Genomic DNA, 12,145 nt, shown 5'->3' on the forward strand with positions numbered 1-12,145 from the left:
CACCTGTGTATTATCAACAAACGCGCTCTTCATCTAAGTATACAAAAAAGGGTCTTTAGTCAGACACCCATCATTCCTTCCAAGACAGAAGCACCTCGAACTGCACGCTTAGACTCTATTCAATCCAACTCACCTTACCACTTTTATCAAAACAAAGTCTTGGACGAATACATAGCCCAACCTGTTAACCCAAGTACGTTACGTCAGTTTATCTTTTTTGGTCGACAAATGAATACGGATCGCTTACTCAAGTCAGCCAACTGGGTACGCAACGAACTCTTGGTCCGCCTTGCCCACCGTATTCGTGATTTCCAACAACTCCCCTTTTTTGTGGGCACAAATCCTCACATTGAGTATGTCTATAAACTCTATTGGGGTGCATTTGAATCATTGCGTACCTTCCCTCCTATTGCAACACACAATGACAACACGCGCTTTTGCGACCTGCTAAGGAACTTGTTAGAAGATGGTCTTTTAGTCTTGCCACGACTAGCTCAGGGATTAAGTGAGAGTGCAGCTTATTACCCGCCTGAAAAAAAGGATTTGGATCTGTTTCTAAGTCGTATGCTTCGATCCAGAGTGTCAAGGCGAATTTTGGCTGAACAACATATTGCACTAGCAGAAGCATGTGAACATGATTGGGATCACCACACTGGGTTTGGTGATGGTTATGTAGGCATTATTTTTGTTCATTGCTCAGCGAGCCAGATTGTAGAACGATCCAAGAATTTAGTCTATCAGCATGTGCATCGATACCAAGAGCAATCTAACGATGTACCACCTATTCAAGTTCATATTCAGCATAACGGATTTGTAGCCAAACACTCTAAAGATGAGATCCTTTTTGCTTATGTAAGTGTATATCTTTCTTCATGTTTAGGATCGATTGACTTAGTTGCAAAAAAAAAAAGGTACCTGAACAATTAGAACATATCCTGTATGAATTATTAGATAATGCCGTCCGATTTACAATGCAAAAACACCCTAGTGGCAACTACCCACCCATTCAAGTGACTGTGAGTGCCAATGATTCAGATGTGTATTTCAGAGTGTCTGATCAAGGTGGAGGCATGGCAAAAGAACGTTACGACTGTTTATGGTCTTATCAATCACGCGCACAAGTAGGCGATTTCAAAAATTTCAAACAAGTGCAAAAACTACCTGCTTCTATTGATGAACGAGCAAGTCAAGCGTCTGAAATGAGACACCGTCACTTGGGTGTTGGGTTAACAATGAGTCGAGTCTATGCGGAATATTGGGGTGGAGAATTACAGGTGCTGACGATGGATGGCTATGGCACAGATGCCTATGTGCGTATTCCAAGGTTAGGCACCAATGCAGAGAATTTGGGTATTGAACGACAATCACATCCTGTGTTTCATAACAGTATCAAGTCTGGATCGTCCATTACAGGCACACATAAAAAGAAAAAATCGACAAAAGATACAGTGAAAAAAGAATTAAGACTCAAATCGTCAGGTCCAAGTCTGAAATTCCTATCCCCAGAGCAACAGCTTCTTGATACCAGTCTGACATCAGAATCATTTAGTGGAAATGGCTGGAGTGAAAGCCATATGATACAGTCTTAAATAAAAAGAAGGATGTTCAAGAATACGTTTATTTATCATTAAGCTTTTTGTTTCCAAGTATCATCGAATCCTACACCATCAAAGTCCCAATTACCATCTACATCAACGGCCATTTGAGCTACTCGAAGCCAGATTAAGTCAAGATTAGGATCACCGTGAGGACCGTACATCACTTGAGCAACAGCGCAAGAACGAACAGCTTTGATAACATGAGCTTCTTTACGTTCCAATGCTTTGTCGAGTACAGGAAGCCATTGGTTTTGACTAGAGTCTGTATGAACCGAAGGCTTGTAGTCAATCAAACCCTCAAGATAGAATTCAGGTCTTCCTTCTGCCACATAATAGATGATTGTCTCTGCAAGATGTGCCTGTAATAAAGCCACTGCTTCAGAAGGTGCTACTCTTGAAATAAATTGATGAACAAACTCGGTTGAAGTCAAGACATGGACCAAAAAGAAGCTGAGTCGTAAGACACCAGGATAGTCTTTACGAACACCGGCGGCACCCGTCAAGATAGCTGCTACACTGTACAATTCCTTGAATTTGGCTTGAATGTTCTTTGTGTTCTCGTTCAATCCCCATTGCTTCACATAATGCTTGACGCGTTCAACGGCTTTTTCATTAGCAAGAATAATCTTGAACTTATTATCGTCTGTAGACTTGACCAAGTTGTCAAAGACGGGATCTTTTTGAATATGATTGAAGATGGCAAACAGAGAATTGTTCTTCATGTAATCAGGACCATGGTTATCATCCACGTCAACAGAGCGATCCTGATGAGCTGTAGAAGTTGTCTTTTCATCAGCAATGCCTAAACGCGTAGCCAGCTGGCTTGTAATTTGGTCAAAGGCTTGACTGACATAGCCTCGGGCAACCGTATGTGCATTTTCAGCTAAGGATTGAGCTTGGCTTGGAAGTAAATTGGATCGGTTCAATTCAGGTTGATGTGGAATCACAGGTGTAAAGTAAGGTTCTGTTAAAGCAGCCATGGATAATCCTTCAGCAACAATACCGGGAATATCAAACTCAAGACCATAACCAATATGAATCAAAGGATGATATAAGCCACCTACAGTACGAGCCAAGAAGTCGTTGCTCCAGACAAAACGACGGACAGTTTCGAGCATGCCAAATCTATCAATTTCAAGCTTGAAGAAATTTAAGAAGCTAGTGTAGGCAGCGGCATCCCCAAGATGTTGTTTGTAGTTATCTCGAGTGATTTCACCAATGGAAGGAGGCAAAGGGCGTTGGTCTTTAGCATGAAAATCAAAGATTTCTTGAATTCTTTCCTTGGTGGCGCCAAAAGAGTAAGCAGCTAAAAGGTGATGAATCAAGTGACTGTATCGTTATGAGTATATAATGCTATGTACATATGGAATACGCTACTTGTGAAATTTTTTATCATTGAAGAAGATGTGAAACCTTTCATTGTTTTGAACCAAGAGTTGCTCAGATAATGAAGCTGCAGCAGGACTAAGCCCGGGCACAACAAGAGAGAATGTTTCAGGTTTGTTAGGAATAGTAGGTTTAAAAGAAGACATGTTAATGCAAGTTTGGATAAAATAAAAGTAAAAAAAAGGAACAAAAAGGAAAATATAAATTTATATAGCTAGTAAACCCAAAAACGTAATGGTGTAGTCATAAAATGGTCAATGTTGTCGTCGTACTTTAAAAAAATGGAAACACAATATGTTCTCATTCTCGGTATTAACAAGCACTACCATTCAAAGTGGCTGTCTTTTTCCTCAAATACAAGTAGATACTGACATACTCAGAGGCATCAAGGCAATCAACTTTTTCTTTCATATAGTTTATTTGAATTGTTGACTCCGAGTTTATGCATTTTGAAATTGTCACACGGTTGAGCTTTAAAATTACCTAAAAAGTGAAAGTGAAGAGGCCAAGTTTGATTAATCAGCATAAAGAGGCTTTTTTTTATGTATCTATTACACAACCAAGCGATTTTCACGTTGAGCGAAGCGAATATTGTATGGATTAGGTTGAACAGTAGCACCTCCATCATGCAGATCATCCAAGTCAGGATAAAGTTCAGTACCATCTTGTGAAAGAACAGGCTTAATTTCACAGCGAGCCATAACTCTTGTCATTGTATTGAACAGTTCATTTTCAGCCTAATATATGTCAGCGATTGTCTCTGTCATTTAAGACCTTACCAAGTAAATACCAGGACACATACGTCTGCCCCAACCAAACACAAATTGGTCTCGGTTTTGAATATTACCGTTACTACAGGCATAAATAGATCTTGAATCGCCCAAGAAGCGTTCAGGAATAAATTTTTCAGGTTCAGGATAAGTGTTGCTATCATTGTGAAGTGTATGAATATTACTGAGCAACACAGTGCCCTTTGGAATGATATAATTTTTGTAGACAACTAACCATAGGCGTTAAACGAATAGCTTAGATTTTATCATCTTACCATCCTTGCTTGCTTTTCGAGGAATATTGAACAAGGCAGGAGGCCTGAAACGCAAGCACTCCTTTTGAAATGCGATGAAGTAAGGGAGTTCAAGACGATCAGCAAAGGTAGGAATACGCCCATGTCGGTTGATGAAGGTATCCACTTCATCCTGAAGTTTTTTCTGGACTTGAGGGTGGTTACATAAAATAGAAAATGTCCATAAAGTAGAAGCAGCAACCGTATCAGAGCCAGCGACAAGCAACTCGCCTAATTCAATGTTAAAATAGTCCATCTAATATCATGCCTTTCTTACTCATCAGCACCAAAATGTTTTGTTCATCAAGGCCAAATTCCTCCTTGATCAAATCTAACTTTTTGACTAAACTGTTGTTCTTACTTTCTCGAGCAGCTTGAACCAATTTGACAAGAAGGGGAAAGACTGTTGTGTCTCTGTACTTTCTCATGGCACGTTCACGTCTAAAGAAAATATCCAAGAAGGACAAGATAGGGAAAAAAGATCCAGGATCATTGACAACATTAGCAAACTCAAGACCTGTTTCCATAATGTAAATAATCTGCTTGTACAAGGGGTCATCAGCAGACTTGACGCCAGAAATACCAAATGCAGCAGCCAAAATGATATTGACAGAAGAACAACGCACAAAAGTAATAGGATCCACTTTACCAAAACGCTCTGTTTGTTCAATCAAGGTGTTGACCAAATGTTCCGCTTCACCTTGTAAGAGCTCGTGAAATCCGTCCACAGATTTAGGTGACAGAACATCCAGAATGGCTGTACGTGCATTTTTCCATTGCTTGCCATAGTTAACAAATACAACACCTCTAGATCATATGAATAAGTCTTTCCTCCTTTCTATGCTTTACCTTTCTCCTTCTCCAAGAATACCATTACCCCAAGTCATATAGGGTCTTCCAGAAGTATGGGCACCTTGTGCAACAAAGAACTCATGTGCTGTATTTGGTTCACTGATAAACACCCATTCTTGTACACCCATTTTGATTCGTAGGATAGGACCTAATTTCTGATGCCATTCAGTAATTTTGAAGGCAGGCACTTTTCCTAGCAATGGAATATGACCTAGATAATAATAAGCACCTTCAGGTGTAGGGATTTCGCCAAAGACAGATTTAGCTGACGCGAGTTGTTTAGCATGGTGTCTCTTGATAGCTTTCTTAATACAATAAGTAGCAAGACCAGTTGCTGCCACAGTACCGAGAATCGAGACAACTTTATCTGATTTTTCAAATCGATTGAATCTCTGTAGAAATGTAGAATAATATGTTTCCATTCAAATAAAAGTAACAAGAGTAAAATGCAGAAAAAAACAAAACAAAATATTTATATGTCTCAAGTTGCACTTATAAGTGACACATACACAATAAACCCAGTTTGTATTCAGGCATTCAATTGACTTGATTGGATATACATAATGAATTTTAAATAAATTTGTACATTTGCAACTCTTTTTCTGACAATATGGCAGTAAATTGATCTTGTTGAATACTTGTATGTTTGATATCAATAATAGGGGCATCGCATTGCACAGTTTGAATGTCTTGTTCCTTATCTCTTAAATGCACCTTTGTTAAGTGATTAGACAAGGCATAAAAAGATGATTAGACTTACCCAATTATCTTTTGTAGAACAGATATAAATAGTACTTCCTTTTTCAAAATGAGAGCATTTAAAAGAATCAAACATCATTTCACAAGACCAGTCCAAGACATTGATTAAAGCAGGGGAAGCATTCAAATGACTCATGTAAATCTTACTGTTATTGTCTTTGGCTGCCGTACAGACCGTGTTACCATAGAAACTCGCTGAAAATAACTGTGGATTGTGTTCTAAGGGACAATAGGCGTACTGACCATCTGATCCAAGCTGCCAACTATAGATGCTCTGTTCATCTGCACAGACAATAGCATCTAATGTTGAGTGAATTGAGGTGATTGGTGTAACAGTTCCTCCCATAGGCTTTTTTAACACATGCAAACTACTCTTTGTGTTACGTATGTCAAATACCATTAAATCACCGGTCACTGAACCACAATAAAGCGTATGGCTTGTTTTGCTATCAAATGCGCATGAATAACAAGGTGTGCTAAGTCTATAGGATTGCACAACCAAGTTTTTAGTCATTGAGGTCAGTTTAAGTGTCTTGTCATCGCCTGTGGAAAGAATCATGGCTTGCGGTGAATGCTTTATATCCCGTATTCTGTCTCGATGGTTTATAGACACAAATTCAGTTAATGAAGGATCATAGACATTGATTTTTCGTAGTCCATATGTATTACTTCGAGTCTTATGTGTAGCAAGGACAACCATGTCCATAAAGGGATTCAAATCTACAACTTGATAATGCTATGGATTTGGTTAATTGTGTTTGTACATACATATATACAAGATAGTTTACTTCATTTGGAAATTTAACTTTGTACTTGTATATCAGTTTATCTTGTTGTTGTGGTATACTGGGTGGAGGTGCAAGTGGTCTAGTGGTGTGCTGTATGCCATTTTCAGGCACAAGTGAATTTAATTCTAGTTTACATTTTTCAATCTCGCCTTTCAAAATAGCATTTTTCTGTACAAGATCTTTGAGTGTCTTGCTGGCTTCTTCTATTTGTGATTTAAGTGATTTTAGATCTTCTTGGTTCTCGGGTATCAATTTTGTTGGCCAAATATGTCTTGGTTCTGACTTTACAGCAGGTTTTCTAGTCTAGGGAATCAATCCAAGACATGTTGATGAGGAAGCACTTACTTGCATATAGGACAACAAGCAGCACCAAATTTCGATAGCATATCACGTATATGCGTACTAATACAACTAATCTAAAGATGAATTTCTCATGAGAGAACTCACAAGAAATAAGATATTACCTCTTGCCAAACACATGTCCACACTTTAAGTTGACTATACGATGAAATCCTCCATTGGTCCATGACGTTTGACAGAGGGTGCAAATGTCTACTTCATGATCTGCTTCTTCTTCTTCTAGATCATTACTTGTGTCTACTTCAGCATGATGTCTTTTTCTTGAATTAAGGTTGTCAAAAGGAATCACGATGGGTTTCTGAAAGTCATGTTCATCCTCGCTTGAATCAGATGGTGATCGTATAGGATCCATGAGTGGAAAAAAATACAAAACTTTTTTTTTTTTTTTTTTTTTTTTTTTTTTCGGAAGGTGGGCTTAGACATGGTCAAGCATTATTTTTTTTTTTTTTTTTTTACTACGCTATGTGATCGAGGAAACAATATGTATCTCTCTGAATTAGACATGAAACATAAAGACTCTCTTTCATTCGATTCAATTGAGAAAAAGAAACGTACTGTAGTCATGTTGTATTTAAAGCATACACATAAATACAAAACTTTTTTTTTTTTTTTTTTTTTTTTTTTGCTAAACATGGATTGTAAGTAAATGGTTTAACACTCAAAGAGCTATTTGCTTTGATAAGAGCAGTATAAAACCGATTTCTCGGGAAATCGCAGTGAATGGAAATAACTTGTTTAAGAAACAAATCTCATAACAGGATGATTAAGCGGTTATTATGTGCCTTGATGACGATGAGATCATTGACGTAGCACGAAGGAATAATACAATGTTGTGTTTGTATTAAAAAAAAACTTAAACGCGACCAGTGATAAATAAAAACATCAAACTGAACCATAGTCAAGAATAAAACCGTGTTTTTTCGTCTCATACAAAACGAAAAAAAACAAAACAAAAAAAGAAGCGAGTCTGTATTTTCGCTTTTTAAAATAATGACAATGGAATGCTTTTATCAACCGAAAAACAAATTAACGTTAGCATTTCTTCTAAAATCAGTTAGAAGAAGAAAGGGAAAAACAGATGTACCGCAATATTTTTTTTTTTTTACAAAACAAGAAAGATAAGCCCAAATATGCAAAATGAGTTTTTTTTTTTTTTCGACTCCTGCTTATATCAACTATGCAAAACCATTGACGTAAATGATTGCATTCACAAAGCACATTATTATCAAAAAGTTTTTCTCTCAAGGGTGTCTCCCTAAAAATGAATTTCAATATAGACTGCTTTGAGAAACCAGGATATATAGTTACTTGCAATGTTTTGGTAAATAGAGAATATTATGCATGTCGACATCAGAAAACATACCAAGATTTAGTGTGTTTTTCCTCTTTTATTATTATTATTATCGATTAAATATATATATTTACAAGGCTGCTTAAAAAGCAGGAAACTTAGAGCTAAAGATATCACCACGAATATGGCCATAAAGATGAACAGGTTCTTTGTACTTTGCAAAGCAATTTGTATCTCCATCATCTTTGACCTTGGGTACAAACGGAGGCTTGTTTTTACGCTTGACGACTTGTTCAAAACTAGTGTCTTTAAACCATGCATGTGTCTTGATTTCTTCACTTGTGAAACGTCCTTCGATATCATTGGTGAGTAAATTCTGAAGCAGATCCTTGAGTTCAGGACTCATGTCTTCAGGCCAATCAATGCGGCATTCGAGAATCTTTTGATACAGATTCACGGGATTCTTATCGATAAAAGGGGCACGGCCCACCACCATTTCAAAGATCAAGACACCAAGACCCCACCAGTCAACAGCCTTTGTATAGCCTTTAGAAAGAATGATTTCTGGTGCTAAATAATCAGGCGTACCACAGACAGTCCAAGTCATGTCGTCCACACGTTTAGCAAAACCAAAATCAGTCAACTTGACATGACCACGAGCATCAATCAAGATATTTTCAGGCTTCAAGTCACGATAGACAATGCCGTTTTCGTGAAGATAAGCCAAGGCCAACAAGACTTCAGCTGCGTAAAATTTAGCTGTCTGTTCCGAGAATTTCTTTTCTTTGCGCAACATGCTAAACAGCTCACCACCAGGTACATAGTCCATGACCATAAACAGGTGTGTATCGTCCTGGAAAGCATCCCATAAAGTAACCAAAAAAGGATGAGAAATTTCTCTCAAAATGGTAGGTTCATTGTTGATATGCTCCACTTGTTTTAATCGGACAATATCGTATTTGTCAAGTGCCTTGATAGCGTAGTGCTTGCCATTGACTTTACTTTGAGCCAAATGGACACGACCAAAGGAACCTGTGCCAACAGTACGTTTAAGGACAAAATCGTCTAATCTTAATTTTCTGTGCTTTTGACGACGTTGCTTTGTATTGGATGATCTTGCACGAGGTACAGCATGGGTGCTTACTCGTGTCACGTGGACTGGTCGTGGAGTGAAATGAGATTTAGTTGGTGAGCGGGGAGGAATTGTAACGGAGTCTTGACTAGTTTGATCGGGAACAGATAAAGTTGAAGCAGGAGGAGCAGGAGCAGCAGCTGTGCTCTCGGACTTTAGATCAAGACTAAAATAGCTATCAACTTGTTGTTCACCTTGTGGAGGTAAAGGAGATAAGGGAGAAGCATGCGTAGGTGAAGAAGAAAGATAGTCCGGCACAGCGCTCTTTGGCACAATGGGCTCTTGTTGTTCATGGTTGTCAAAATGAGTGCTTTTCTGAATGATGGGTATAGGAGCTAAAGACAATGAGTATATCGCTCAAAAAGGAAACAACTGTCAATAGAATACCTTTTTTATTGTTATTTACAGGTGAATGAGGTGGTGAATGATGATGACTGTCTGTGCCATTGTTCATCGGAGTGAACATCATGGAAGAAGGGAGATTTAGAGAATGTGATGATGAGTTCTTTCTTGATGTTTGTCCTGGTGTCATTATACTACTAGTGCCAGCTATATATTGATAAGTAAAAAAAAAAAAAAAAAAAATTGTTTTCTAAAATAGGTATTTACCTGAATAACAGCTGCCTTCGTCGCTTGTGATGCTACTAGTAATGCTAGGTGTCTTTGATAAAGTAGGTGAAGATGATGAAGTTGAAGTATTTGATTCTTGACTATGTGAGCGTTGATGCTTCTTTGTTAATGTCGATCGACGAATGAGTTGAACACCTTTGTTAATAAGATCCATTTTTTTTTCTTTCTTTATGATTGTATGTACAAATAAATATATAAATAAATTATGATAAAAAAAATTTGACAAAATGTCAATTGTTGATTCATTTCTGATATTTATATGAGTTTCGAATGAAACTCAGTCACAAGGTACCTGACACCCAAACCAGCAAACTACTCCATTTGGAGATATTCAGATGCCGAAATATCATTCGGATAAAGGAAAAGATAAGACTAAAATTACGTAGATGGGTCACTTTGCCAGACTCCGCTATTGTGCTGGGACATTGGTGCAATTAAGAATAATATCCTAAAATGAGATCACGACTTATCTCCCCAAAAATGTACAAATTTGATTTCTATCATCCCACTTGATGTTTATCAGTGAAGAAATATAAGGAGGGACAGGTTTTCTTTGTTATTTGATTGTACATATCAGTATGATCAAGACAAAGATAGGCTTTATTTACGGTTAGAAGTTATTTAAACTTGTATTTGCTAAATGTATATATATATATATTTTATGGAGCCAAATAAAAAAGTAAAAACCAGAGTGATAAATACCCGCCCATCTATATATATATATATGGTATCTCAGATAAATTTGATGTCATTTCCTTCATGGTATCTATTGTTATTTCATAAATTACACTTGACAGATTCATTTAATACTATACACATTGACAAACGCCACTCCCCATGGAAGAGGCGCAAACGTAAGTGTTACGCCACCCTATTTTAAAGCATCTCTTCAAGAGCTTATTTCTAGTATTTAAAACCCAAGTCTTCCCTTGTTTCATGACTTTCGAACATGTTTTGTTGCTTCTGCAGTGATTTGATCCATGTTAGATATCACCACTCATTACCTTAACAAAAAAGAATTAAGCTTGTTTTTGCTTGGAATCAAATTCAATTAAATCAAGTTTACAAAGACCGATTGTTAATTTAATTGTCTCCATGATTCAGCCAAAAAGAAACTGAATCAAGTCCAGTTACTTTTCTTTTCTCTCTTTCTCTACTGTTTTTGTGTCTTTTCCAACGGTCTATAGTCAGCTCACTTGAGAAAGGTTGTGCCCTCAAAATAAAAGGCGAATATATGCCTGGGTATCAAGAACTTAAAATAATAACTTTTTCACAGTAACAATCGAACCCTTTTTCTTTCTTTGTTTCTTTCTTTTTTTTTTTTTTTTTTTTTTTTTGATACCATAATAAAGGAATATGAGTATCTTATTATCAATGGTACTTAAAATTCTAATGATTTTACTGCTTCAAAATAGCAGCTCATTTCTACTGGTTTCCTTGCTTATTATTCAAAAACATATTTACATATACACTTTCTTAAACTTTAAAAACCTTATCTTTTATGGAGTTAATTAAGGTCATGAATCAAAACCAATTACCAACAAAATCACTTTATAAATATTAATGGTATCTTTAGATTTTTACATAGCTGTTTATTTCCGACTATAAGCAAAAGAAATGATGCCTTCTTGACTTGAGGGCTGCAGATAATGAGAGCCAGTATGAGAAATAATCATAAGGTGTTGAGAACTACCTACTAAATCTCAAAGACATCTACTGTAGATATAAGGTTTTGTTACAATGCGCTAATATACTTATAATAACTTCTTTTAAATGCGAGGAACCCTTTTGCTTTTTCAAAAAATAAGATAATAAGGTGGCAATGTTAGCAGAGAGGATCACTGGGCGTAAAGCAACAGTGTAAACCCTACCATAATACAGGGGAGTTGGTCATTGCAAGGATAACAAGCAAGTCCTCCACTACCAAGTTGTGCTAGCAACTTGTCTGATTTCAAGTCCTTCGACAGACGGAACCTTGGTCACCTTTCGGTCAAGCACAATTCCACAGCAGAGAAAAGTGTTTCCTTTAAAATTGATATTCTTCAACATTATGCCGATGATATAAACACTGAGTTCAAATACAAAATGATCACTTTTGTAAGAGCATTTTCTTTAGAATTAACTTCGACATCTACCACAGTCTCCAAGCATACTTAGCAGATCGACGATCTTTTTGTATACAAGTATTCAAGGACTGGATTCTTGTTGATATAACCAACATGAAAAACCTTAATAGCTTGAAGCAATTCTTTGGCTCATTTAACACAGACACATACTTTCCCTACT

General features: G+C 37.0%; 5 protein-coding genes across 5 annotated transcripts; 1 reads left to right on the forward strand and 4 right to left on the reverse strand.

Annotated features, from left to right (window-relative positions):
- Positions 1-228: 228 nt before the first annotated feature.
- B0P05DRAFT_580880 (branched-chain alpha-ketoacid dehydrogenase) lies at positions 229-1,589 on the forward strand (the record flags this gene model as incomplete). Its single annotated transcript, XM_051582049.1, has 2 exons — positions 229-852; positions 912-1,589. The coding sequence occupies 2 exons, from the start codon at positions 229-231 to the stop codon at positions 1,587-1,589; spliced, it is 1,302 nt and encodes a 433-aa protein (XP_051432144.1).
- A 38-nt stretch (positions 1,590-1,627) lies between these two features.
- B0P05DRAFT_573955 (uncharacterized protein) lies at positions 1,628-3,130 on the reverse strand (the record flags this gene model as incomplete). Its single annotated transcript, XM_051581537.1, has 2 exons — positions 1,628-2,927; positions 2,976-3,130. 2 exons carry the CDS (start codon positions 3,128-3,130, stop codon positions 1,628-1,630), a joined length of 1,455 nt encoding a protein of 484 aa, XP_051432145.1.
- A 116-nt stretch (positions 3,131-3,246) lies between these two features.
- B0P05DRAFT_553758 (cytochrome P450) lies at positions 3,247-5,339 on the reverse strand. Its single transcript, XM_051579611.1, has 5 exons — positions 4,897-5,339; positions 4,325-4,854; positions 4,030-4,278; positions 3,764-3,984; positions 3,247-3,721 (listed from the first exon to the last, which is right to left on the reverse strand). Exons 1-5 carry the CDS (start codon positions 5,319-5,321, stop codon positions 3,536-3,538), a joined length of 1,611 nt encoding a protein of 536 aa, XP_051432146.1. The 5' UTR covers positions 5,322-5,339; the 3' UTR covers positions 3,247-3,535.
- Positions 5,340-5,377: 38 nt separating this feature from the next.
- B0P05DRAFT_553760 (uncharacterized protein) lies at positions 5,378-7,179 on the reverse strand. The gene is made up of 5 exons (XM_051579612.1): positions 6,911-7,179; positions 6,792-6,857; positions 6,447-6,744; positions 5,660-6,394; positions 5,378-5,613 (listed from the first exon to the last, which is right to left on the reverse strand). Exons 1-5 carry the CDS (start codon positions 7,156-7,158, stop codon positions 5,470-5,472), a joined length of 1,491 nt encoding a protein of 496 aa, XP_051432147.1. The 5' UTR covers positions 7,159-7,179; the 3' UTR covers positions 5,378-5,469.
- Positions 7,180-7,962: 783 nt separating this feature from the next.
- On the reverse strand, positions 7,963-10,111 carry B0P05DRAFT_553766 (kinase-like domain-containing protein). Its single transcript, XM_051579613.1, has 3 exons — positions 9,839-10,111; positions 9,617-9,778; positions 7,963-9,564 (listed from the first exon to the last, which is right to left on the reverse strand). Exons 1-3 carry the CDS (start codon positions 10,011-10,013, stop codon positions 8,240-8,242), a joined length of 1,662 nt encoding a protein of 553 aa, XP_051432148.1. The 5' UTR covers positions 10,014-10,111; the 3' UTR covers positions 7,963-8,239.
- Positions 10,112-12,145: the final 2,034 nt, after the last annotated feature.

This window comes from Gilbertella persicaria (assembly GCF_025201335.1).
Source record: "Gilbertella persicaria strain CBS 190.32 chromosome Unknown B0P05scaffold_38, whole genome shotgun sequence".
Taxonomy (NCBI): Eukaryota; Fungi; Mucoromycota; class Mucoromycetes; order Mucorales; family Choanephoraceae; genus Gilbertella; species Gilbertella persicaria.

Excerpts from the sequence above, each read along its gene's own strand:
- B0P05DRAFT_553766 (XM_051579613.1), bottom strand. The coding sequence starts at position 10,013 with ATGGATCTTATTAACAAAGGTGTTCAACTCATTCGTCGATCGACATTA. Across the intron at positions 9,779-9,838 it reads CGAAGGCAGCTGTTATTCAG|CTGGCACTAGTAGTATAATG; the intron begins GTAAATACCTAT and ends ATCAATATATAG. Across the intron at positions 9,565-9,616 it reads TGTAAATAACAATAAAAAAG|CTCCTATACCCATCATTCAG; the intron begins GTATTCTATTGA and ends CATTGTCTTTAG.
- B0P05DRAFT_553758 (XM_051579611.1), bottom strand. The coding sequence starts at position 5,321 with ATGGAAACATATTATTCTACATTTCTACAGAGATTCAATCGATTTGAA. Across the intron at positions 4,279-4,324 it reads AAACATTTTGGTGCTGATGA|GCGAGTTGCTTGTCGCTGGC; the intron begins GTAAGAAAGGCA and ends ACATTGAATTAG. Across the intron at positions 3,985-4,029 it reads TCGAAAAGCAAGCAAGGATG|TTGTCTACAAAAATTATATC; the intron begins GTAAGATGATAA and ends GCCTATGGTTAG.
- B0P05DRAFT_553760 (XM_051579612.1), bottom strand. The coding sequence starts at position 7,158 with ATGGATCCTATACGATCACCATCTGATTCAAGCGAGGATGAACATGAC. Across the intron at positions 6,858-6,910 it reads GGACATGTGTTTGGCAAGAG|TTGTATTAGTACGCATATAC; the intron begins GTAATATCTTAT and ends TCTTTAGATTAG. Across the intron at positions 6,745-6,791 it reads GCTTGTTGTCCTATATGCAA|AAAACCTGCTGTAAAGTCAG; the intron begins GTAAGTGCTTCC and ends TCCCTAGACTAG.